The sequence below is a fragment of the Emydura macquarii genome, unplaced genomic scaffold, assembly GCF_026122565.2.
Source record: "Emydura macquarii macquarii isolate MOO-44397 ecotype Brisbane River unplaced genomic scaffold, CSIRO-AGI_Emac_v2 contig_3470, whole genome shotgun sequence".
Classification (NCBI taxonomy): domain Eukaryota; kingdom Metazoa; phylum Chordata; order Testudines; family Chelidae; genus Emydura; species Emydura macquarii.
Genome location: NW_027133607.1, coordinates 1366638 through 1391117, shown reverse-complemented (window position 1 = coordinate 1391117; position 24480 = coordinate 1366638). Strand labels below are relative to the sequence as shown.

General features: G+C 40.6%; 1 protein-coding gene across 9 annotated transcripts in view; it reads left to right on the top strand.

Annotated features, from left to right (window-relative positions):
• The window catches only part of CELF2 (CUGBP Elav-like family member 2), a 423961-nt gene that overhangs the window by 296811 nt on the left and 102670 nt on the right, over positions 1–24480 (top strand). For all 9 annotated transcript variants that reach the window (XM_067534964.1, XM_067534962.1, XM_067534960.1 and 6 more), the window contains one exon: positions 13396–13478. In XM_067534964.1, the coding sequence (XP_067391065.1) occupies positions 13396–13478 (83 nt within the window). The remainder of the gene's footprint in view (positions 1–13395; positions 13479–24480) is intronic.

Below are 24480 nucleotides of genomic sequence, written 5' to 3'. Positions count from 1 at the left end.
GAATATGAGGTCACACTCACAGCTCATTTGACCAGCTGAGCGTATATGACCCATTAACTGGCTCTGAGGACACTAGTGGTAAAATATGGCCTGACCCGAGAGGGAAGGGAATAGTACTTATCATTGCGTTATATTGGTCAAATGTGAGGGCAATGGAAGGAACTATTTTCCCCTGGGCTTTTTTTCTTTTTTGTTGCCCTTGAAGCTGGTCTGTATTTTTTTTATTAAATCTTTCCTCTTCCTATATGTAAGCTTTTGGAGGACTTATATATGGCTTCAATTTTCCCAGGCAGAAGCACAGTTTTCAGATAGTGATGTTCTCCTGTCTATCTGTGGTACTTATCGGGCTCCCATTACTGTAACATCTAAGCACCTCACAATCATGAAGATATTTATCCTCACAATGTCTCTGTGAGGCATAAAGGTGCCGTTACCCGCATTTTACGGATGGGGAACTGAGACATAGAGACGCTAATGGCCAGTGTTTAAAAGGTATTTAAACGCATAAGGATATAGATAAGCACCTACCACAATTTTCAAAAGCACCTAGGCATCTAACTCCAATCAAAAGCCCATTGGGCACCCATCGACAGCTTCAGATGCCTAAATACCTCTAAAAATTTGGCCCTAAGTCAACTGTCCAACAAAAGAGCAGGATTGAACCCAGGTATCCCGACTCCTGGGCTAGTACCTTAACCAGTGGGCCATTCTTCTTCCCACCATGTTGGTAAGGAGCAGGCCTCAGGAAGGTAGTGTTTCTTTGGTTCCAGCAGTGTTTCCCTTCTTTTATTTCATCTTTTTGGTCACCCTCTGTTTATTTCTCTCCTTATTTTGTCTCCTTAACCACTTTATGCTGCTAGATCTGGCCTCCTTCTGAAGCCCGCTTCCTGAGGAAGGCAAGCCCAGGCCTCCAGAGCAACAGTGGGGGGCAGGTGGCTTGCAATTGTATGGTCTTCATACTACGACACTTCTAAGCCTGAATTCCCGTTTGGGATTTAAACTAAGTCCCATATCGTGGTGGATCTGACAGGGCTGTAGAAACCTGTAACTAAATGAAATGTGTGTTAATTCCAAACCTTTAATTCACAAACCTCTGAACCTATTTCTGGAAACAGGGTGTAACATGGACTGTTGAATCATTATTTGCTTGACAAGATAGAGCACTGTAAGGTTATAATCTATCTGTTTTTATTTGCTAAGACAGGGCAAATTCATATGCTATTTTTTTCCTTTCTATAAAAGTAACTAGTTATTGAGAGAGTTTTTGAGAACCAGTTCTGACAGTTTGGCAGTACAATACAATGACAAAAACATACCAGTTTAGCAGTTAAATCCCTGATGTTATCAATTAATGTTAAATGAGTTAACAAGATATCTCTAAAAAAGTCATATTTGTTTAGCGAGGCATCTTTGACTAGCATGCTAAATGCCCTGGTTCTTATTTTCCTAGAGAAATTAGATTCCAGTACACATGCATAGTAGTGACAGCATATTTACAAACTACTGCTTACTGCCTGGATAGTCAAGGATTGAAGGGCTGAGTCCTGAAATGGAAGGTTGTTTTTTTCTCGTTTTGATTTTTCCTCTATGCAACTTCCTGGTAAGGAATTCAAGGATTATTTTACAGCAAGTGTGATATTCAGAATAGAGCCGTGCGAATAACTGGTTTTTCTCGTTTGCTGGCATTTTTGAAAAATTGGGGAGGAAAATTAATTTTCATTTGACCCAAAAGAAAATTAAAAAAAAAAAAAAAATTGGTAAATTGAAAAGTAAAAAAAAAAAAAATTAAAAAAATAAAAATAAATAAACCCCACAATCTTTCTGGTCAAACAAAAGGTTTTTCTTTGGCATAAAACTAAATATTTAATTTAGATTTCAATTGCTTTAAATAAAGCTGAAGTGAAGCCATTTCAAATCAGAAAAGCAAAATGTTTCGTTTTGAAAATGTAAAAACGAAATGTTTTGACGTTTTTGGATATTTGTTTTGTGCTCTTTTGCACACAATTTGGCAAAAATGATAGGAATTCACAAAATTTTGGTGTCAATTAATTTTTTTTTTTTTTCATAAAAAAAGTTTCAGCTGAAAATTTTCACCCAGCTGTAATTCAGATATTTCTCCCTGCAAAATTGTCCCACTGCTAAGATGGCATTTGGGACAGTGCATCAGCTTGTCCAGGACCACATGTTATGAATTGTAGGGCTATCAAACAAATCAAGGTCTGGTGGTGCTGTGAGCAAAAAGCAGCAACCGTTTGTCTGACTTACCATTATCTCTTAAAATCATTAAGACGGGAGAAAGAAGATACGGGGATTCTAAGATCTGTGCTCTGGAGTTCCATTCATTACTCTGTGAGTCTAGAAGTCTGATGAGCATCGGCATCGGGAACCTTAACCTGATATAGCCTCATAGATTTTAAGGTCAGAAGGGATCATTATGATAATCTAGTCTGACCTCCTGCACTATGCAAGCCACAGAACCTCCCCCATCCACTCCTGTCCTAGACCCCTAACCTATGACTGAGTTATTGAAGTCCTCAGATCATGGTTTAAAGACTTCAAGGTACAGAGAATCCACCGGTAAGTGACCCAGGCCCCAAGCTGCAGAGGAAGACAAAAAGAACCCCAGGGCCTCTGCCAATCTGCCTTGGGGGAAAATTCCTTTCTGACTCCAAATATGGCAATCAGCTAAACATTTGGGTCATCCCACAACACCAGTTCTGCTAACCAAAAGTGGCCCACTAGGCACTCACGTTTGTCAACACCCAACCCCACACCAGTGAGCCAGGCTTCTTACTCATTTAAAATTTGAGGATAGGTTGAGATCATTTTATCCCCAATTCTTTTAATCATTCGCTTTAACAGATAAAATGTAGATATGGACACGTGCCAACTATCCTGAGGGAGACTTCAGAGGGAACTAGCTACCAGATGATTTGATTAGGCTTTCACCCCATATCCAGGTCGGACAAGTGATTTGCACATTACGACCGCTCCACCATAGGTGTAGGCTTGTGAATGTATCTTTCATCCTGCAAAGATAAGGATGTATCCCTGACTAGACTTATTTATGAAGGTATGACCCTTTTCACAGGAATTCAATTAAGATAGTTTTACCCCACACTGATTTTAGGAACTGGTTAATAATGGGGAGTGTTTCATTCTTCCAACATTTGAACTCTGAATCTTAGTTTTGCTGCAGTTTTCTGAGATTTATTTAGAAGGGGACAGGTTCAATATCTCTGAGACTGACTGCAGAGAGGCTGAGAAGGTTTTAACTCATTTCAGAGACAGACACCCCCAACCGCTAACTATTACCTGGGGCATATGGAATATTGGACAGGTGACCTCCTACTGGGGTGAAAGGGGAATGGGAGTATTGGTGGGACACAATGGGAGGCCTGAGAATGAGGATGTGACAGAAGGGACGAGAACATAAGAATGACCATACTGAGTTAGACCAATGGTCCACCTAGTCCAGTAGCCTGTCTTCTTACAGTGGCCAATACCAGATGCTTCAGAAGGAAAGAATAGGGCAATTATAAAGTGATCCATCCCATCACCCAGTCTCAGAGTCTGACAGTCAGAGGCTTAGGGACACATTGACATAACTGGGACATGGGTGGTCTTAATGGTCATAGCAGGAGTCAGGACAGATCAGATACCAGAGGTCAGAGTCCAAGGCAGGCCAGAGGGCAAACCGAGAGTTGAGCATCAGGAGACAAGCAGTGTCAGGATACCAGGAAGTCAAACCAGGGGACCAGGAACAGGAAGCACACGGGCCAGAAAAGGGTGGATCCCAGTTGCATAGACAACTTCCTGTTCCTGTGCTGCATTTATATAGGGGCTGTGGACCTCCCGGCAACCAGCCATTCAGGATCTAGGACTGGAGTCTTCTCTCTGGTTTCAGCTTCTGCCTTAGCAAATCTTAGCTGGTTGCTGGGTGGCAGGTTGGAGCTGACTAGCTCCTAAGAGTGCTGTGGACCCACGTTTGAGACCCATGGTTCCTGGCGCACCCCCAGGATGTGGCTGCATCCTTGACCATCTTGGCCAATAGCCATTAATGAACCTATCCTCCATGAACTTATCCAGTTCTTTTTTGAACATAGTTATCATTTTAGCCTTCACAACATCCCCCGGCAACAAGTTCCACAGGTTGACTGTGCGTTGTGTGAAGACGTACAGCCTTGCTCCCTATTACTTTCATTGGGTGAATTAAGGAAAAAAAGAGAGGACAAATTAGAGAAATTATAATACTTAATAACCGCAGTAGCCAGCACCTCAGTTTTCTATCTCATTCAAAAAATGATTTGTTTATATCATATTATATATATATTATACTAGCACATACATTCCCTAAGTGAGCTCAGGGCCTCATTGTGCTACAAATTGTACATACATGTAATAAAAGACAGTCCCTGTCTCTAACAGATTACAATCTAAATAGGGAAGCCAGATAAAATGTGGGAGAAATAAAATATTGTTGTCCCCATTTTACAGCTGAGAAAGTGAAGCACAGAGGAATTAAGAGACTTTCCCAAGACCACATGGGACATCCACGGCAGAGCTGGGAATCAAACTTAGATCTCCTCATTCCCTGCCTAGTGGCTTAACCACTAGATCATTATTCCTCTCTGTTATAAGCACTGATCGTGGTTGTAGTGCTATATAAGACCCAAATCACCAGTATTCTTTGACTCAAAGAGCTAGATTTCTAAGCAGGGCAGACACAGACTACACAATATTCACTGGAGGAAATAATTTGGATTTTTAAAAATTAATATTACCAGTTATTGACTCACTACGTGTGGGTATTGCAAAAGAAGCAAGCCTCTAGGAGGAATTTGAGAGGATAATAGTCTGGGTGGACCAGAATCCATTGCCTATGCATGCCTTCGCTTCCAGCAGCATCCTGGGCAGCAGCATTGGCACAGCACTGACTCGAGGGTAGAGAGCTGCCTACTAAATTATCAATACTGCTGCAGCACTTGGTAGGGTTTTTTCCCTGGAAGCCTCCTGTCCGCAAACAGGGCTGCTAAGATCACATCCCATGATGGAGTGGAGGTTGCTTTCAGTCTCGGAATAGTTATTAATTACATAACACTGCTGTTATCAATCTGATTTTTTTCCCTCTTCTTTTAGTGGATAACTGGCCCCGTACAGCTGCATTTATCACCCTGCCTGGCAATATCCAAAATCTAATTCTGAACCGTTTGTTTACCTATTACCATCCACTGTGAAAGTCAAATGGTATTTTCAAGTTGCAGAAATGAAATCTAATCAAACTTGCCCCGTTTCTTCCCACAGCAGCCCTGGGTGCCTTGCTAGATAAGCATACTAGCCATAAGCTTTCTGTTAATTATGAACACCACAAGAAAGTTCAAGAATCTGCTATTTTGTCCTATATGAAAAATCTACATTAAAATTCCTCAGATACTTTTTCAGCCATTAGACATTTAAAATTGTTAAATGTTAGAGGCTTATTTCAGAGAGCAAGAAAAATGCAGATTCTAGCAGTTTTGCCCTTGATATCTTTTCTATCTGTGTCGCATTTTAGTCAGAATTTACATAATAATGGATGGGGAAGTGTTGTGGCCCACAAACCAGTGCACATTAGTTCTTAGTTACTTTCCCAAAAGGCTTGAAAATGCAGCAGATTTAATCTAGGTCAAAAAAAGACCTCAATTTTCCAGGCAGAGGACATTTATAGAGAGCATTTGTATTCACAAGGGTATGGGAATGACAGAGTATGACTCCTCCAAAAGAACTCCCCAATGCAGCTGAAGGATGACAGGAAACTAGGACTTGTGGCCAATTAACAGAAATGCAGTCATAATTTACAAAGCATGGAGAGAAAAAATTGAGCTTCATAGAAGTGTTTTTCCCTGGCCATTTACAAGGCCTGGAGCACTAGTACTGTAACATGCTAAGGGGCGTTCAGGGCATAACACAGCTGGTATTGCTACCCTGGATGTTATAACTAGAAGAAAAAAGGCAGCAGAGAAAGCACAAGTGTTGAATTTGGTGCATCCTCGCCGGAATAGTAGTCCTCCCCATCTCCAGATAGCACGTTAATATTATAAAAGCCAGCACTGTAAAATCTGCTGCCATTACAATTGGGAGCAAGTGGCTTTTCAGCTTCCTGGCTGGTGGCTGGATTGGTAATACAGTTTCCATCAGGGTGCCAATTATATCAAACTCTATAAAACTGAACTAACTGGAATATGGTATCATTAAAGGGTTGATTTCGGCAGGATATAGCAATTCTATCTGTTTGATTGTCCCAGAAATGAAAGGTCCCCATCTTACACACAAGTTACTCGATGTATTAAGGAGCAATAGCATGGTTGTAAGGGATAATGTGATAATGCATCCAGGCCTGTTCCTTTTTCCTTTTCTCTTAAGTGAGGGCAGAGACACAGATTGATTTCACCTTCCAAATGTATTTTATTTTCCCGTGCAAGTCTTCACTTCTATCTCAGATCTTTCCCTTTCAGCCTTCATTATTTGCCACTAAGTTTTGTAAGGGGTAGTTAGAGATGCAGTATTAAATAACCTAAAGCAAATCTCTGAGGCTTGCATGCACCTCTCAGAATATTGGAATGGCATCGTCTCCAGTATTTAGTTAACTGCACAATAATCCATATTACAGTATAAATGCAGTCCATGCCTCCTTATAACTCCCCCCTCCCCGACTCCCATCTAATGCAGTTGAAAGTGGCTGTTCTCCAAGCACCTACCTAAATTATTGTATCAATAGGTCTTCTCTGTGGCTTTAATGGAAAAAGACTTTTTGATATCTTAATTGCCTTTTGGAAAATGAAAGCGCAGGTCATGGTGAGTTTGGTTGAAAATCATGCTGTTCAGGGCAGCCGTTCGAGGTTCACGAAGCACGTATTACACTCTTCAGAGGAACAGCTGGAATTCAAGAGACCTCTATAAATGCAGCCCCTTTAAATCATAATGTAATATTTAAAATGTGTGGTGGGAGGCGAAGTCGGAAATCAAAAGCAGAACTCCTGGAGAAAACCCTCCTTTGACTTAAACTAGCTTGAACTGTGCCGGATTGACAAGAAGCCAGTGTCTCAATTGAGATTCCAAGCCTGTGTGAAGCTAGCACCTGTTCTGCTTGCTAATGCACTTACAAAAGTGAGCTTCATTCACAGAAAGAAAGAAAAAGAAAGAAAGCAGGACTTCACTCATTTAGCCTTCCAGGGCCTTCAATCCCTAGATCTGTCAGCCCCTTAGAATTCAAACGCAGCCTTTAAAGGAATTTTCAATTCATAACATGATGACTTTGTTGATGTCCTGAATGTGAATGTATCTTGAATTGAATTTGTCTGCTAGGATTCCATTACTTGCTAAAAGAATACAGAGTTCAATCATCAGATAATCATTATAGCTGTTTTGAAGTGTTTGTTTTATTAGTCTAGAAGGTAAAGCAGATTTCATACTTTTAAGTTGTTGCAGACTTTGAAGAGACACTGATAAGCTCTTGTATTCTTCTATCCTATGGTTAGGGTTCAGATGCTGGCAGCAGGTGATAATATGCACAACACAGGAGAGCTCTAAATTGACAATTTTTGACAGTTCAAAACTATAAAAGCTCAAAAATCTGTCCAAGAAATATGTTGTTTTTCTATTTATTTTTTCTCCTTTTAACCCCAAAAGTAGTTTGGGCCTGAGAAATCTACACTACAGTTTTCTCTGAGCCGAATCATTACAACAAAGTCCTTGTAAGAAAACAGATTTTGCCATTCCCGCCAAAAACTAAGGGTTATCTTCCCTTCTTCTTGCACATGTCTAACTCCTATTAACCATGTACTGAGAACCATGAACTCAGTTTAAGGGGAGGAATAAACAGGAGCTTAAAAGAACATTTTCACACCAAAAGCCACACAGACATTTCCATCCTCACTTGAGCATCATGCATGTAATACCTAGTATAGTGATTCTCTCTTGAGCGCAGACATCAACGCTCAGTGTCCAGGTTCTGTAACCAGAGGATGACCTCTGTATCCAGGGAGGCTAGGTGGTATAAACTGCACTCTTGATGTCAGGTTGGGAACTTCCACCCTGTGAGTTATTGTCCGCAATGCTGCCTCATAGTCACAGCACAGGGGCCAAATGAGTTCATGGTTTTGGTAACTCTGATCAAGCCAGAGAGTAGCTCATTGAGTGCTCCACAAGCACTGGTCCAGGGTCTATGAGCACATGGAGAATGAGGCAGGTTGCAGTGATGGACTCCTGAATTTACTTAAGCCTGGTCTACACTTAAAAATTAGATTGATCTAGGTATGTCACTTAAGGCTGTGAAAAATTTTGCACCCTGAGCTCCATAGTTAGATCGACCTAACCCCCAGTATAGACACAGCTAGGTTGACAGAATAATTCTTTCATCGACCTAGCTACTGCCTCTCAAAGAGGTGAATCAACTACATAAATGGAAAAACCCCTTCTGCTGATGTAGGAAGCATCTATGGTACCGCAGCACACCTGCAGCTGTGCCACTGTGGTGTTTGTAGTGTAGACACAGCCTTAGTGTGTTAGACTCTCTTTCCAACTGATCCTTCAACTCTGAAAGGGTGTCATTTTTGGCTCCCTGGCAGCCGCTTATGGTCCGTGCATGGTACAGGGTCGCAGCACTCTTGTCCAAGAGTGTGAGCTGAGCTGCCGTACCAAAGAGATGCCGCGAGATCAGCTGTGGTGCTATTGTGGTTAAGCCTCTTACTTAGACTCCAGTGCCGTTAAAGGAAGCCATGGAAGAGGTCAGTCACAACTCCAGACAGTTCCTTTGTGAGGAGGGCCATGCGAGTCAGCTGTTTGAAACGATGCCTGTAAACCATCCCTCACTGAGCAATTAGCGTTTTGTTTCATTTGGGCGAAAGTGATAAAGTATTGAAGTGATTGAAAAATCATCTCTGACTATGTTCCATGGACATCTGCTGAGGTATTTGAGTTCCAATGAATTCCCCATACCTTTGGTGGCATCTTTGAGCAGATCTGCACCTTTTTCTTCACATACTGGAGTGCAGGTGGAATTCTCAAAGGTATCTAACAGACATAGGTGCACAAGTGCCGTTGAAAGTTAGTGCAGTAAGCTACTTAGGTGCTTTTGAAAATCCCGCTCTGGGGCTCGGGATTGGCTGCTGTAACTATGTGCATGAGGAAAATTGCATTGTTTCACTGTTCAAAAAAAGAAAAATCCAAAAACACCAGGAAAATCTTTCCAGTCCTTCCCCTAATTCCACCCATGACTTAAGGGATCTATCACTTTTTTCTATATTTTTGCATATTCTGAAACTTTTAAACTATCATTTAAAAATGCAGAAGATGCAGCCATTACAAAATAAATCAACATATTGTGCTGATGCCTTGTTTATCCAGATGGGCAGAAAGGTGTTTAACCCAGTCCCACTGAATAGATCCCTACTAATAAACAGAGAGCTTCCACCATTGGCATTAATTGGTGCCTTTGGCGGCCTCAGCAAAGGCCAATGATTGTGTAATGGAGAATGACTTATCACTCCTAGAGGCTGGGGTCCTTGAGTACTTTTTTCTAGCATTAAATTTGCTTTTAAAGAAAAAGAAAAAGCATCTGAAATAAGAGACTTTATTTTTGTGAGGCTGAGGTGTTGATGTTGCACACTTTGGAGCACATATCTGAGCACTTCACCCTCAGAAGCTTGGGAAAATAGAAGCGCTTCCTCTTTGTTTTTGTCCTCCATTTCTCAGACATTTCATTGTTTGCGATCATACTCTTTCTAGTGTGATGGCAATTTTGTTTTCTTCATTGAAGCATCTGTAACTACAGCCAGGGCATTGTGGTTGATGTCATTAGGACATTACAGACCTGGGAAGGTTGACGTTCGTGCTCCATTCAATGTCTCTTCTTTGTATTTAAACAACGGAGTGTGTGTTACTCTAAAAGCTGTTACCAATGGAGCACAAATAGCTGTTGCACCAATGTGTTAGCGATTGTACAGTTTCTGTACGATCAAGCAGATGCAGTCCCACCTGGATTTACCTCAGAGTTTAACTAAGTTAAATTTTGGTCTGTATTGGCAGTCATGGCACCTTTCACATCAGGTACAAGGTTGCCAAGCCCCAGAATGGATTTATCATGAGAGTTGTCCTGACCTGAGGGATTTTCATTCAGGCTTCCAGTTACTTGGGATGAAGAGGGCTTCATTTAGAGGCACAAGAAGGGATAATATATCCCTGGGATCCTGTAGCATAATCCTTCAGCAGTTGTCAGTTTTTAGGTTTACCCCCTTTCTTTTAGATAGGAATAATCCCTCCCTAGGTATCCTCAGGTAACTCACATGACTCTGAGCTGACTTCAGAGACAAGTAGTGAAGTACAAGCATTCATGTACCATAAAGATGCCACATTCAAATCCAGGTCTGCTCTGTGGAATGACAGCACTTCAATTTGGGGCCACCTATCAGTGAACTCCTCTTGAAAATTCCCTAGGCTGATGTGTAAAAATTCCTCTGGGAGTGTGTGGACTTTTGCCATTCTGTTTTTCTCTTCACCTCTACCCCTACCCTCCTTAGCAGATCTATTCATACCCAGCCATTGTCAATTGTGGTAGTTCTGCCCAAACTACTACCAACTCTGCTCAGTTGTCTATTAGAGATGATTTTTTTTTAAATCAAAGTAAATGAGTATAAATAGATGTAAGTCAATGAAGCGTTTCATCTTTGGGCCTTTTTAGATTCACAAGTTTTAAGGCCAGTAGGGACCATTGTAACTGTCGTCTGACCTCCTACTGCCTCTTACACTGCTATGTTCTCCCAGTCTTTGTTCACAAAGTCACTATCCTCTCGTCTTACAGATACCTCTTAAAAATACTTTTCTTACAAGCAGTCTAGAAGTATCAAGTCCATGATAATTTCCCAGTATGTCCTATCTTGCCGTGTCCGTCTTGGGGCCAGTGCCAAGTATGCTACACTAGAAGGTCTCAAATTTTCCATATCTGGTGTAATAGGCTCCCTTCTCTGCCCTTTGGACCACCACAAAGAGGCTGGATACTTCCAAGTTGATAAACCCTAGTGTGGTGTTGATTGGGTCCCCTCCACCAGTCTAGCCTTAGACAGCAACATACAACTGAAAGTAAGTTTCCCCCATGGTCCACTCTCCAGGGAAGGAGAGAGAAAAATCTCACTATCCTGAGATCCTGCATCCCATCAGCCTGCCTTCCTGTCCTTTGACTGTTCCCAGTTGATGGGATGTTTACTCTGATTAACTCATCTGCCTCCCGACTAATAGTAACCAGAGTTCTGGGTCAGCTCTAGGCTCTTAACACTCGGTCACACCTGGGCAACTGCATAATTCTCTTCTCATCCAGCTGGGATTTAGGCTGGGTCCCACTCTCATCTAGCAACATGGGAAGGAGCATAGTAATCCTGGATCCCCTGGCATCTGTTCACAACCCCCAGGTTGAGAGACAAATATATTAAACAAATAAAACTAACCCAAGAGGCTACGATTGAAAGTGTGATGTAAAATTGCCTAGTAAAATAGTGGAAAAATCATTGCTGCACTTCTATGTCGTATTATTGAATAATGGTACAAAAACTGGTTATTCCTGCTCAGGTTTAATTCTGGAGTAGAATAATCTGAAATCACAAGGCTTGCCCTGAGTGGAAGATTTTTAAACTCTGAACTCCTATAGAAAGCACAAGCCGCTAACAATCAATTGCTGACTGACTGACTGATCCTTGCTGAATGACCCACAAATGACTGAAATCATTACCAAATGGGCTCTTTTGTAAACCGTGAAATTTTAAGGGGAGCTGCTAGCATTCGTTTGTGAATGGTGTTTCTCCGGCCTGTGGCAAGTCTGCATTACCTGCCTGTGAGTGTATTGTATTGCCTGAGAGTACATTTCTGTGTTGGGGATAAGGTCCCCCATGTATTCCGGCTGGGAACACAATTGCCTTTGCTTGTTAGAAAGGTAACATTTGTAGCTGGCCCAACCGCAAAGCCCCAGAGAGCACTCAAAGCACAATGTGCAGCTTGAACGAAGACAAAGATGGCAAATTCTGAAGATTCCAACCTTCCTTCTAGACTGGGATGGTAGCCATCTCTACTTTGCTAATTATGAGTCTGTGCTAGCTGTATTCTGTTCTGTCTCTCCTTTCATCTTGCTTACCACTTGTGACTATGCTGAATGACTGAATGGAAACTGGAATACCGGATGTCACACCATCTTGGTAAGCACCAAGGGCTATGATGCAGTCAACATCCTAGTTCTCATTCACCACCCAAAGGGCAAAATGTCATACCTCTGCCCTCCCTTGCCTGATGTCCGCCATCCCAGGGAGCAGGAAGGCAGTATTGATGTCTGTGAGCCAAGAAGTTTCTTCTGTACTCTGGGTATTTTTCTAAGTGCCTCATGACCCTCTGCAACTCTCTGTGTATAGCTGACGGTCTTCTAAAACTCTAGTAAAATATGTAGCATCTTGATCTATACAAATAATGGCTTGAACTTTAGTAGCACCTTTCATCCCAGTATCTCAAAACATTTTACAACCCCCCCTCCCGCCAGGCATCCCTCTGAGATATTGGAATATATTTATCCGAATTGTGCAGCTGAGGGACAGAAGGACGCTTACCTGGCTAGTTCATGTCCACACTTGAAGTTTTGCAGCAGAGGTGGGATGAAAATTCGGGTGAGATTCTGTGCTTTGCCTTTTGGAAGCACAGCACGGAACTCACAGCCCTGGGGAAGGGTAGGCAACTATGGTAGTTTGAAGCCACATTTGCCCACAAATCCATTCCTCTACCTAAGGTTGGGGACTGTCGATCAGCGTCCCCAGACAGCAGCAGGCTCCCATGTCCCTAAAAAGGCGCACTGAATTCCTTCTCTAAACTGAGGCACTTCTGATCACAGGTTTCACAATGCCTCACCCCCAACCCTCCTTAGGAAGCATGTTTATAGTTTATCAGAAAAGCTTAGCTCCTATGTATGTGTCTCTTTCAGTATGGTCCTGCTTTTTAAGCCCGGTTTTCTAGCTGGGCTGCTTTGCTAAATTTCTGCTGCTCTGAGCTCGCAAGCTGCTTATAATCACACTTTAATGGAGAGCCTATACAAAATATCACTTGGTTTACACTATGGGGTCGATTGAATTTTGGTTAGCTTAATTTCAAAGTGGTTACAGCCTGCTAAGGATGTAGGCGTGCTATAGATACAACATGTGGGTGGATTTTATTATTATTATTTTATTTTAAACAATACAAGTTTCCTTTGATGGATGGCATTCTTGCAGTCTCATTATAATTCACATTTTCAACCTGCATAATGCATCATTCAATCATCATTTTTCCCCCTATTGTAGTCTCTCAAACTGTTCTAGGTCATTTCTGAAAGCTTTTCATTTCTCTCTTTAGGTTGTTGTTTCGTAACATTTTACACAAGAAAAGCTGCACTCGAAGCACAGAATGCACTGCACAATATTAAAACTTTACCTGGGGTGAGTACATTTTCTTTTTGAACCTAATCACTTTATCACTAGAAAATAGCCCCTTTGCTGAAGATGGTAGTTATAGGCTCTTAGTGCCAAAAATGACTTTGGTCTTTTCAAAGGAGGTTACTGACCTGATCGTTAACATACAGTAGCTATGCCAGTTGGCCAGTCTAGTAGGGCATTAGCTTTGAAGAAAAGTGCTCTTATACAGAACATCCCCTGGCTGGAAATAACAGTGATTCCCTGCTGTGTAGCAGCAGCTGCTGAAGTGCGAGGTGGACTAAGATATTTTTATTTTATTCTTTTAAAGCAAATAGGAAACAAAAGTTCACACACCAGGATTTGGGGTTTTTTTCCCGGAGCGCCCTTTTTTTTTTTGGAAGGGAAAGGGTGGAAAAGGACAAAATGTAACCAGCATAGGCATAATGTAACTTTTCATAATGGTTTCTAAACAATATGCAGCAGTTACTTTCATGGCTGTGTACTGGCGTACAGCAGAAAATATTATAATGTAATTGTATTCAAAATATTCTCCCGTTTTGTGTTGTTTTTCAGCAATCTGTAACCACTGACACATTACACTGATAGTTATAATAGATAGAATTGTATTAGTGTTCCGTTGTTTATGTATGTAATAAGTAATCTTTACATTCTAAATTTACAGTCATAATAATCACCACATTTCAAAGTGTTAACTTGATAACCACAAGTCTTTGGAGTTAAACAATTAGTCAATTTAATATCTTACATCATTCTTTTGGATGCAGCTGAGTATTTGTCATATGCAGAATAAAAAACTCAAGTACTTCTTTGGACTGTAAGGTTCCAAACAGAAATGAAGACAAAATGCACAGTAAAAATATAGTTCCTGTTGATAAATATAGATTCCACTTGGTCTAATAAATATATGGCAAAAAAAAAAAAGTCTTCTTTAGCTCTTTAAGATGTTGGGCTGTCCCTCCCAGTCCATGTGGGAGGGAGGCCACTCCCCCTCGCTACAAGCTCTCATGTGCTGCATGTGAATTCAACTCCATGTGTTTGAAAAATAAGGATCTGGCTTCCCACCATGTGCAGCTTATGGTCGGAGAGTCACTGAATTTACAAGGGAAAATTAACTATAGACAACAACATAGGTGAGGTACTATCTTTTATTGGACCAACTTCTATTGGTGACACAGACATGCTTTTGAGCTTACAAAGAGTGTCACAGTTAAATATTTAAGCCAATCTGATGATCTAAATGTGAAATGTTTAGCTGTGACATTCTGCGTAAGTTTCCCAGACCTGAAGAAGAGCTCTGTGTAAGCTCAAAAGCTTGTCTCTCTCACCAACAGAAGTTGATCCAATAAAAAATATTACCTCACCCACCTTGTCTCTATAGAGAACGTCAGATAGTTGCCCAAATGTCCCACACAATGGATATCCTCCTCACTTTTAAGTGGAAGCGGCTGAGGGAGGGGGCGCCAGAAAGTTCTTTAAGTTTTAGTCCAGATGCAGGGAAATAAATTAAAAGCTTTGTCGCTTGTTATAACATCTCTCAAACTCCAAGGACTGTCTCCGATGAGCCTTCTTCCTCTTTGTACAGCCCATAGAAGTGCCTGTCACATCTTCACTCCCAGGTTTTGAGGAAGCCTCAGAGTGTGCCCCAAATGGGCCAGGTGCCTCTACCCTCCTCCCTGTACACCAGCCTGTAGAATGGGCCAGCCACGGAGGCTGCTGAAGCAGGCTGCTCCATCCAAAAGAAGAGTTCAATCTGCATAGCAGGCTGCTCAGAGAGGCACAAGCCTTCCCTAAGCTCTCCACGTGTGGTTCAGCTCTGCACAACTCCTTTCTTGGTCCAGCAGATAAATGCTGCAATTTGCATCTTCTACTTCTTTGTAACCAATCAGTGTGGGGCTAGAAAAGCTAACTGTGACCGCACTGTTTTTACCCATCATGCCAAGCATTCAAAGATCATCAGATAGGCTTAAAAATCACACAAATTTTAAAAACTGTCGATTTTGGAATTTTTTTTGTTTTGTTTTGTTTTGCCTTCTAGTCTTTCAACCTTTAAAGGTCACACTTCCAAGCTTTTCTCTGTAATTGTTAGAGTTGGAAACTTAGCCTTTTTTCAAAAAATGAAAGTGAGATGATAACGTAATCTCATGATTCCAGATGCTGGGGCAACACTGGATTTTATTGCAGAGCACCAACTGCACCTAATTCTTAAAGGAAAATAGAATAATAGAATAACCCAAGCACAAGTCCATCACCAGAGTTGGATGCTCATATTATGCTACTATATTCTATATACACTACATGCTAATATTTTATAGAGATTGTGACACCTTGTTACATTGAAGCAGTGTTTTCACAAAACATCTTCACTGTAAACCAAAAAGGTTCACTCTGTCTGGAGCTGCAATTTGCATACGGAGAACATCGGATTCTACTTCCCTGTAACTGGAGACCCAACCCAGCTTCATTGCGGGCCGGATCCAGCCCCCACTGAAGTCTAGGAAAAGAATCTCATTAATATCAGTGTCTTTGGATCAGGCTTCATTAGCAGGTTCTACTGAATGTGAAGGAACCAACATACAGATTTCATTGTTGAACATGAAACTAATCTCTTTCAGCACAAACAGGAACCATTTCCATTGCTGTTGCACACCAAACTGGATTTGCACCGGAGGGGGGGGGGGAATTGGGACTGATATGTGCTTGACATCTAGCCTCATCCTGCTTCACTGTAATAGTAGATTGTGTTTGTGTGTGGTTCACTAGTAAAAGACATCTCCTGCAACCAAAAGAATCTCCAGATTCTTGGATTATTTGAATTGCTTCTGTCCTGCCTATGTCTCATCCTCTAAATGAGGGCCTGATCCAAATACCACAGTGGAGAGACTCCGATCAATTTCAGTGGGTTTTGTATCAGGCCTCGTATGAAAACCAGAAAAGTCTTCTAAATGCTTGGACTTTGTTTTACATTCATTTGCTGTATGTTCCACTATCTTAGCAATGCATTGTACTCTGCTGCTTTTTATTATAGTTTAGCTGATAAACTCATCCTTAGCAAGGCGATGAAAACATTGATGTTGTACCTATTCCTTTGAGTTTCAGCCTTTTAATGGACATGAAGAAAATGGGACCAGACATAAATGATTAATGCAGATTCTTGGAAGAAAATATTACAGGGTGCCTTGCTGTTTGATTACAAGCCTTGGAATTAGTCAACATTTCCATAATTCTAAACCAATATACACCTGTTTTCCCACTGTGATGTGAAGGCACAACTTAATTTAACAGCAACCCTGCTGTGCTAAATCTCTCATTAAATACCAAGCTAGTTCTTCTAATTTAAAGTTTCAGCACCTCTATTTTAACCAAATTTCCTTTGTATTATGAAATTAATAAGTTAATGATGTACTTTGCTATACTCCAAGACTATTTTAACAGCAACAATAACAAAAAAGGAAACTAAAAAAGAACATGCCATGAGCTGACATCTCAAGGCTTTTCTGGTCTTAAACATGTTGACGAGGATAAAATAATTTAAAAGCTTTTTTAAATATATAATTGTGTTGAAAATTTTCAGCATCAGCCAGAAGCAAATAGCTTCTTTCTACTCCTGATTAGTATATTTTTTCCTTTAGCCATCAAAATCCTTGTCATATAATGGAGTTTTTATCACCCAAGCAAACTTATGGCATTTAGGTACCATTTGCAGGATATCATCTTCTCTTGACAGAGGAAAAAAAAACAATGTCAGAGGAGTACAAGCTGAAGTTGATATACCATGCATATCAGCAAACCAGATAAACTCTGTTACTCACTCTGTCTTGATATCAACACTACTAGTAGTATTTACACATTGTAAACAATGACTGTGAACTTCTGATTAATGTTATATTAGAAATTATACCATAAACTATTCCAGTTCATGGACAAAGGCCATAGTGGATGCAGTTTATAAAGTTCAATTACTTTCAAATTATTTATTTCTATGTGAAAATGTTGGTTTTAAAAAAAAAAGGTAGAAAACCTAATTTCAGTCAAAAAGAAGCAATTATGACCTTATACATCTACTTCTTTTGGAAGTCATTATTATCATCATTTGTTTTACTGTTATGCCTACCAGTCCTAGTCATGGAGCAGGTCCCTATTGTGTGAGGCTGTATACAAACACAGAACAAAAGAGTGTTATGGTCTACAACTAAGGCTTTGACCAGTTTCTTCTTATTAAAAAGTCCATGTTTCTTGTTGTAAGAGGGGTCTTAACCTCTATGACATATTCTTCCTATCTAATTTCCCCCTGCATTTTTAATTGGATATAAGGCTCGTGTCCATTTCTTGCCCTACATTGTTCTGTAGTGCAAATATATGTTGTTTTCAACAGCTGCTACACCACACCTCAGTGGCCTATAGTTTATATATTAGTTTAAGGGCCTAAATTCGCACTTCTTATTAAGGTGCAAACTACCATTGAGTGCAGTAGGGCTCCACAGGTGAGTCACCATTTGTAGGATCCATTGTAAGATCTGGTTCTTAATCCCAGTTCTACATATAGGTCTGCACACGAAGACCTTGAATCAGATGCAGAGTCCATTTAAAGTCAAGGGCCTATTGGCCGCCATTTGCATGAGCAGGACCAAAGTTCGTAAAGTTCCATGTGATTCTTCTAGGTACTGGAGAATAGATAAAAGCAGTATGATTGTCTGTCTTTACCATACAAACTTCTGAATTAAAATTTAGCGTTAATTTAGGTTTCCGTGTCCCTGTGCCTTTGACAGAAAAATGCCCGGTGTAACGCTTTCCTCCAGGATTTTCTACATACAGTCTGTAGTAGTGAGTCTGTTGCCGTGAAACCCTGGAGCAGTATCATTAGGACAATTCATTAGGAATTGAAGTAATTAAGAGTGTAATAACAGAGAAATTCCGTTTTGAGAAAGCTCTTAAAATGTTAACAGCAAGGAGGAGTCTGCAGAATCTATACGTTTTATAAAATATTAATTGCCTCTTTCTGCCAGATGTCGTCAGTGAGTAGGTCTTTGTTTCTTTTAAGACTCACTACTGCTTTTATTCAATGCACTTCCCTAATATAGACACATTATAGACTGGGGGAGCTTTTGTTTAGAATATTTTATTGTAGCCTTAATAGGCACAATGTTTTATAACAGACTATAGAATATGTGCAAGTGTATGTAATGAGGCATCTAAACCTTTAATATATCTCTGTGCAGTGTAGCCCTCTTACAGTAAAGTTTTTGCTGCCTCAGAACAAGCTCTCCATATGTGAGTCAAGTCAGGTACTTGTCTAGTGCCCTTAAGGCTGGTAAATGTGTGTGTTGGAAATATCAATGTGAACTAACTTATGAGGCCATCAGTGGGGCAGTCTGGAGTGTTGCACAGCTTACCCACACTTAGGTGTGCTACTTAGCCAAGGATAGCAGACTGGTTGTTTCCTTATTTATCCTGCTGGTGGTATTTGCTGTTTTCTGTCATCCAGAACAGAAAGTACAGGCCTTCAGTCAGCCTCATTAGTATTACTGCACAAGCTATTAAAGCTGTCTTGATAGCGTTGCCTCTATACTTCCACACATCAGTGAAATTAGAAAGGCAAATCATAAACAATGTTGCAAATATCAAAAAGAGCCATTGTTAGAGATGCCCTGAGATGTCACTTGCCTTTCTTAATCATAGTTTCCACAAATGAGTGTATGAAAAACCCAGGGCTACCAATGAGATACCAGTGAGTTATGTTATGAATAATGAGCCAAGGCCTCGTAACGTGTTTATAAGTATATTTATATTGTATGTGCAACACGCTTCTGTCATTGTGATCAGGTCTGCCAGGCAATTCATCTTATTTCATAGGGCTCTGCTATATGATCAGTAGCTGTGATACTGTGCACTGCACTCTGATCAGATCTCATGAAATATGGTCTGATTATTACTTGTATGGGAGACCTCCAAGGGCAATCCAGGGTGCTGCCTGTTAGTAGTGTTAGTGATTCAGCAGCTGGCATTCTCCCCTCTGAATCAGTAATGAATCAGTGCTACAGCAAGTTGCTGGGAAGCACTGTGCAGTGGAAGGTGCCAGTCACTGGATAAGAAGTAAAGCCTAGATCATGTCCACTTTGTAGTCATCAAGTTCCCACTGTAAAGATAGCATTTTCTGAAAAAAGCAAAGGTGTTAATCCCAATTCCTGCTTTAAATTACAATTTGGGTAATTCTGGTCTGCCTGCTTAAAAATTCCCTCTCCAAAGTCAACAGGAGAATTTAACCTTCTCTTCCACTACTAAAACCTTTGTGTAATGTTTCTAGTGCTAAATGACTGCTACATTCCACCCAGAGTCTTTTGACTCTGCTACACTTCAGTGGCTGTCAAGTGATCCTTATATGTTATATGCAATCTATAAAGCCCTTTTTATGGGGTTTTTTTCTGGATGAAAGGGTCTATCTGCAGTATAGCCCTGTTTATGGGATGGTCTCTGCAGACATCAGAAACCTGCAGATAAAGATAAATGTGAAGAAATGTCGGAAGTGGCCTGCCAGCTATAAGAAGGCTCTGTTGTTTGTTCCCATCCAAAATACTTAGCCAAAGGATAGAGTTAGATGTACTGCTGGAGATCCGAGGTTTCAGAACAAGTGGGGGATGTACCTGAATAATTGGTTAGTTCAGTGTTTTGGTTATGGGTCTAGATCCTCTGCTGACGTAAATCAGTGTAGCTATGTTGAAAACAACTCCATTTTAAACAAGCTGAGGATCTGGCCCAATATATTGTGTCATCAATGTGCATAACTAGTTCTCACTGCATACTTTTGATAAATAAAAGGCAGTGACATTAATGCTTTTCCTCCGGAAAAGAAATACAAGAATACATCTGAATGGCGAGTATGGTGTTTGTCTTATTTTGGGGCTGGACATCATTGATTTCACTTGCAGCTCTGCTGCAGTCGCTTAATGACTTTGCTCCCAGGATACATACTGTAAGTATTTTCAGCAGTGGAGAGGAGCAGTCATTGAAAAGCATGCCCCCACAACTCTGTTTATTAATAAAAGCCTATCTCTCATGCACAATTCCAGGACAATTAAAAAGGCAACCAGTGGATATAGAAAACCATTGGCTAACCAGAGTCTTAAGCAATGATAAACAAAATGAAGTTCCCTTTGTGGTTGATTTTTATCCAGCTGCAGTCAAATACCCAAGTGATATCAAAGGGAAGCTACCTCTTAATTAATTCAAAATGACTTCCCAAAGCACTCCCAGGCTTTTGCTGATACCTGACTCTGACAAATTCCTGATCTTCACAAGTTGTCATTAAGAGTGGCATTAAACCAGCCTGCAATCAATCCCAGCTCTCGCCCTACTGTAACTCAGAGATGCGCTCTCTCTAATCATGGTGGGCGGAGTGTTCTTCTGAGAGAACAATTTGCGAGTAGAATTTACAATCTACCAAAGAATCTCACAAACAGATCTCCCTCTGTCACACACACTGGTATCTTTCCCTCCTCCCCAACTAGTTACAACAAAAATAGATGCCTGTTTCACTGGATGAAAAATGCTCTTCTTGTAGGGCAAAAAAAAAGCTTGGCGAGGAAAGGAATAATACTTGGGAGTCTGTAATGACCTTTAAAAAGTATCTGTACATCCTCATTGTTGATTCAGAACTACAGAACCTGAGATACGGGAGATGAGCTTGGAGGGAAGATAAGACATTAACCAGGAGAGGAGATTTGTTTTTAACCATGAGTTAAAAAGAATTTGCCTCCAAAATTTAGAGAAATGAAGGTAGTAACTCCACCTGTGGACATAAACAGAATGCTGTAGTGGTTCTTACTGTTACTAGAATCCCTCAATGGAACTACATCTTCATGTAGATTTTCAAAATATGTGATGCCTTTTATATTTTCATTCAAGTGTGAATGATCTTAATGACTGAAAGTAGCATGTATATGTGTTCTAGTCCATCACTCGAGTGGGTATCCACTCGACGGTGACTAATATTATTTTGTACCCAAATCATGACAATACCTCAGAGTAAAATGTGCTGGAATATTGTATGGTGTGTTTATTTCAAAAACTGTGTTTAAAAACTGCTCTTCTGAGGGACAGCAACCCCAGCATCCAGAGCCGCCTAGATGTAGATGGTTTGTTTATTTCTGCATAAGCAAGAGATTGTTTTTGATGGTGTGTAGAGGGGAAAATAAAATTATAAATAATGGATAAAACTAATGAAGGAAAATTTAGAGTGACTATCAGGAAAAATGGAATCTGTTCAATCTTCCAAAGGAGATGAGATGAAAGCCCAATCCTTGAAGGTATTTGGACCGAGAAAATGTTAGAAAGCATATTGTAGGGAATAATTCTACATTGGCTTGAGAGCTGTCTAGATGATCTAATAGATATTACCATCTCCAGTTCCTGTGATTAAAAAATTGGTATGGTTATTTGAACACAGAAGCATCACTCACTATGTACACAAAAATATATGGTTGAAAAAGAAAGAGATGGTCATTAAGAAGTAAATTGGCCATGTATATAAATGCTTTGTGTATATTAATAATTCCTCCATTACGTGAGTCTGTTTTTTTTGGATAGGATTGCCATGCATACTGCAGGAGTGAAGATATAATGCCTGCTCACATAGACCGGCTCTTTGCATAGTACTATTAGTGTACTCTGGCCTAAATTTAACTGGCCCAGGGAGGATTACCCAAATGTAAAGGGGGATCCACTGGTAGCATAGAGCTGATAAAGGGGTTCTTATGCCACTCATCCTCCCTACTGACAGTATAGCAAACAAAAGAGAGGGTGGCTAGATAAAAGTGGGTCATGGCTGTGATCACACCAGTCTTTGGCTGTGTTTTCATTCAACCTCGGTTGGCCTGATGTAAATTGCAGCATCCCTGAGGCTGCTTTAACTTTGTGCAGGGAGACCAGCCTGCACAAAGCAGCTACAGGTTCAAGACAATGCATAGCCAGTAATGTGACACCTGGCAGCAGGGAGGATCAACAATGACAGAGCCCTCATGTTGGTTTTATAGCACCAGGGGATCAGCCTTATACTGGGGCTTGACATTCCCCTCTGCAATCTGGACCGGTGTATTGCTGTGTCACCCCAATCCCTCAGTCTTGGAGCTCGTCTTACACTTGCTCTGCTGTGTGAACCCCCACTCCTCGGTCAGCCCATGCACAGCCTACAGCAAGCAAGCTGCTCCTAACTCAGTGAGTGAGTGTCTTTGGCCAGCAACTCAGGGGATTATGCAATGATATGACCAGATGCAACCCTAGGAATTGCCGTTTTACAATGTTCAGTGCTGCCCACTACACTGCAAGCTCACTGGTTTGTCAATTTATTCAAGAAATTGATACACACCTGCCTTGTTACTTTAAATGGAGTCTCTAACACACCTTAAACCACATACACTACTTTAGATAAAACAAGCAAGCAAATTTATTAAGTACAGGAAGATTTTAAGTGATTATAATACAGAGGAAAACAGGTCAGATTTGATCAACAGTAAATAAAAGGCAAATCACATTCTAAACTAAGCTTAACGCTTTCAGCAACCTTACAATCTTAGATGATTCTCACTATAGGCTGGCTGGTCTGCGTCCAGCCAGGCCCCCTCCCTCCCCCCCCCCCCTCCGGTCAATTGCTTGGTCATGTTTGTAGATGGAACTGGAAGAGAAAGAGAGATTGCAAAATGTCTCCCTTTCCAACATGTTCCTTCACCCGCGCCACCTCTTCAGGGTCAGGTGACAAACAATGTCATTGTATAAGTTCATCCATGCCTGAGTCACATGAGCATCCCCTTATCGATGCTTAAGCTAGTCCATTGTTCCTGGAAGAGCTGGTTTGTTTTATGCATGCCTTAGTGAGGCATGAATTGCCTCTCTGCTCTTGGAGGGTTTTGCTTGAATCTGCTTCAAGCCATGAGACACATAGTTGGGAATATTACATAGCGAAGCCTCATAACCATACACATGACATTGCAACAAACGTAACTATAACAACATTGTTCAGTATGTCATGAGGATTCCAAAAACATCTGATACAACATACTCTGCATTAAACAATACACAATTACACTATAAGGGTGAACATGAATGATACACAATCACATCATATGGGTGTACATGGGGGTGCAGTGTGTCACATGGGGTTATCCTACCTAGGCCCATTAAACTTTAAGCCATCTTTTCAAAGCGTCTCTTGACTTGTGCTCTGAGCAGTTTGGTTGCATCTGAGGATCTGACCCATAAAACACAATACAGAGAGAACCATGTAGTCCTTGCTCAGGCAAAGCTTCTAGTTAAATGTAAGGAAGTTTTCCTGTATAAGGCATAAGTAAGGAAACAAGTATTTGCATATAATGTATGGTGCTATGTATGATATATTAGAAAAAGGTCTGAACACATTTTTCAGGCAAATCAGAGGGCTCAGTCTTTGGGAATATCATATATGGAGTATATTCAGGATCAGGTCCTAACACAAATGATTACATGGGACTTTGTAAACATATTAAAGGGGGTCAAGTTAATTTTGATTACACACTGAGAGTCCCACTTTTACCAATAAAATATTACTAGAAGAAATATACGGAGATGTTTCTAGAATCATGTTTCAGTGTAAAAACCAGTTAATCACAAGTTTTTTAAATATCACTCACAGCTGGGACTTATTAAAAGAATAACCAAAAAACCCAAGGTTTATTTTTATATTTCTTGCTATTATTGCCCATTGGATTTTTCTAAAGAGAGAACTATTTTCAGAGAGAGAGAGAGAACGTGGAGAGCATGCTTTAGTTGTGCATTGAATATTAAAGACATGTAAAATGCACATTCTCTGCCCCACAGAAAGAACTGATAAGGTGTGTTAGATATGATAGAGAGGCGATAAGGAAGTAATGGGTTTACACAACAGAAGGTTATGAGGTTACTTGACTACTTAATGTACACATTTTTGCTGCTGCTGTTTGTAATTTTATATACCTACACAGCAGATAGTATGTAATTTTAC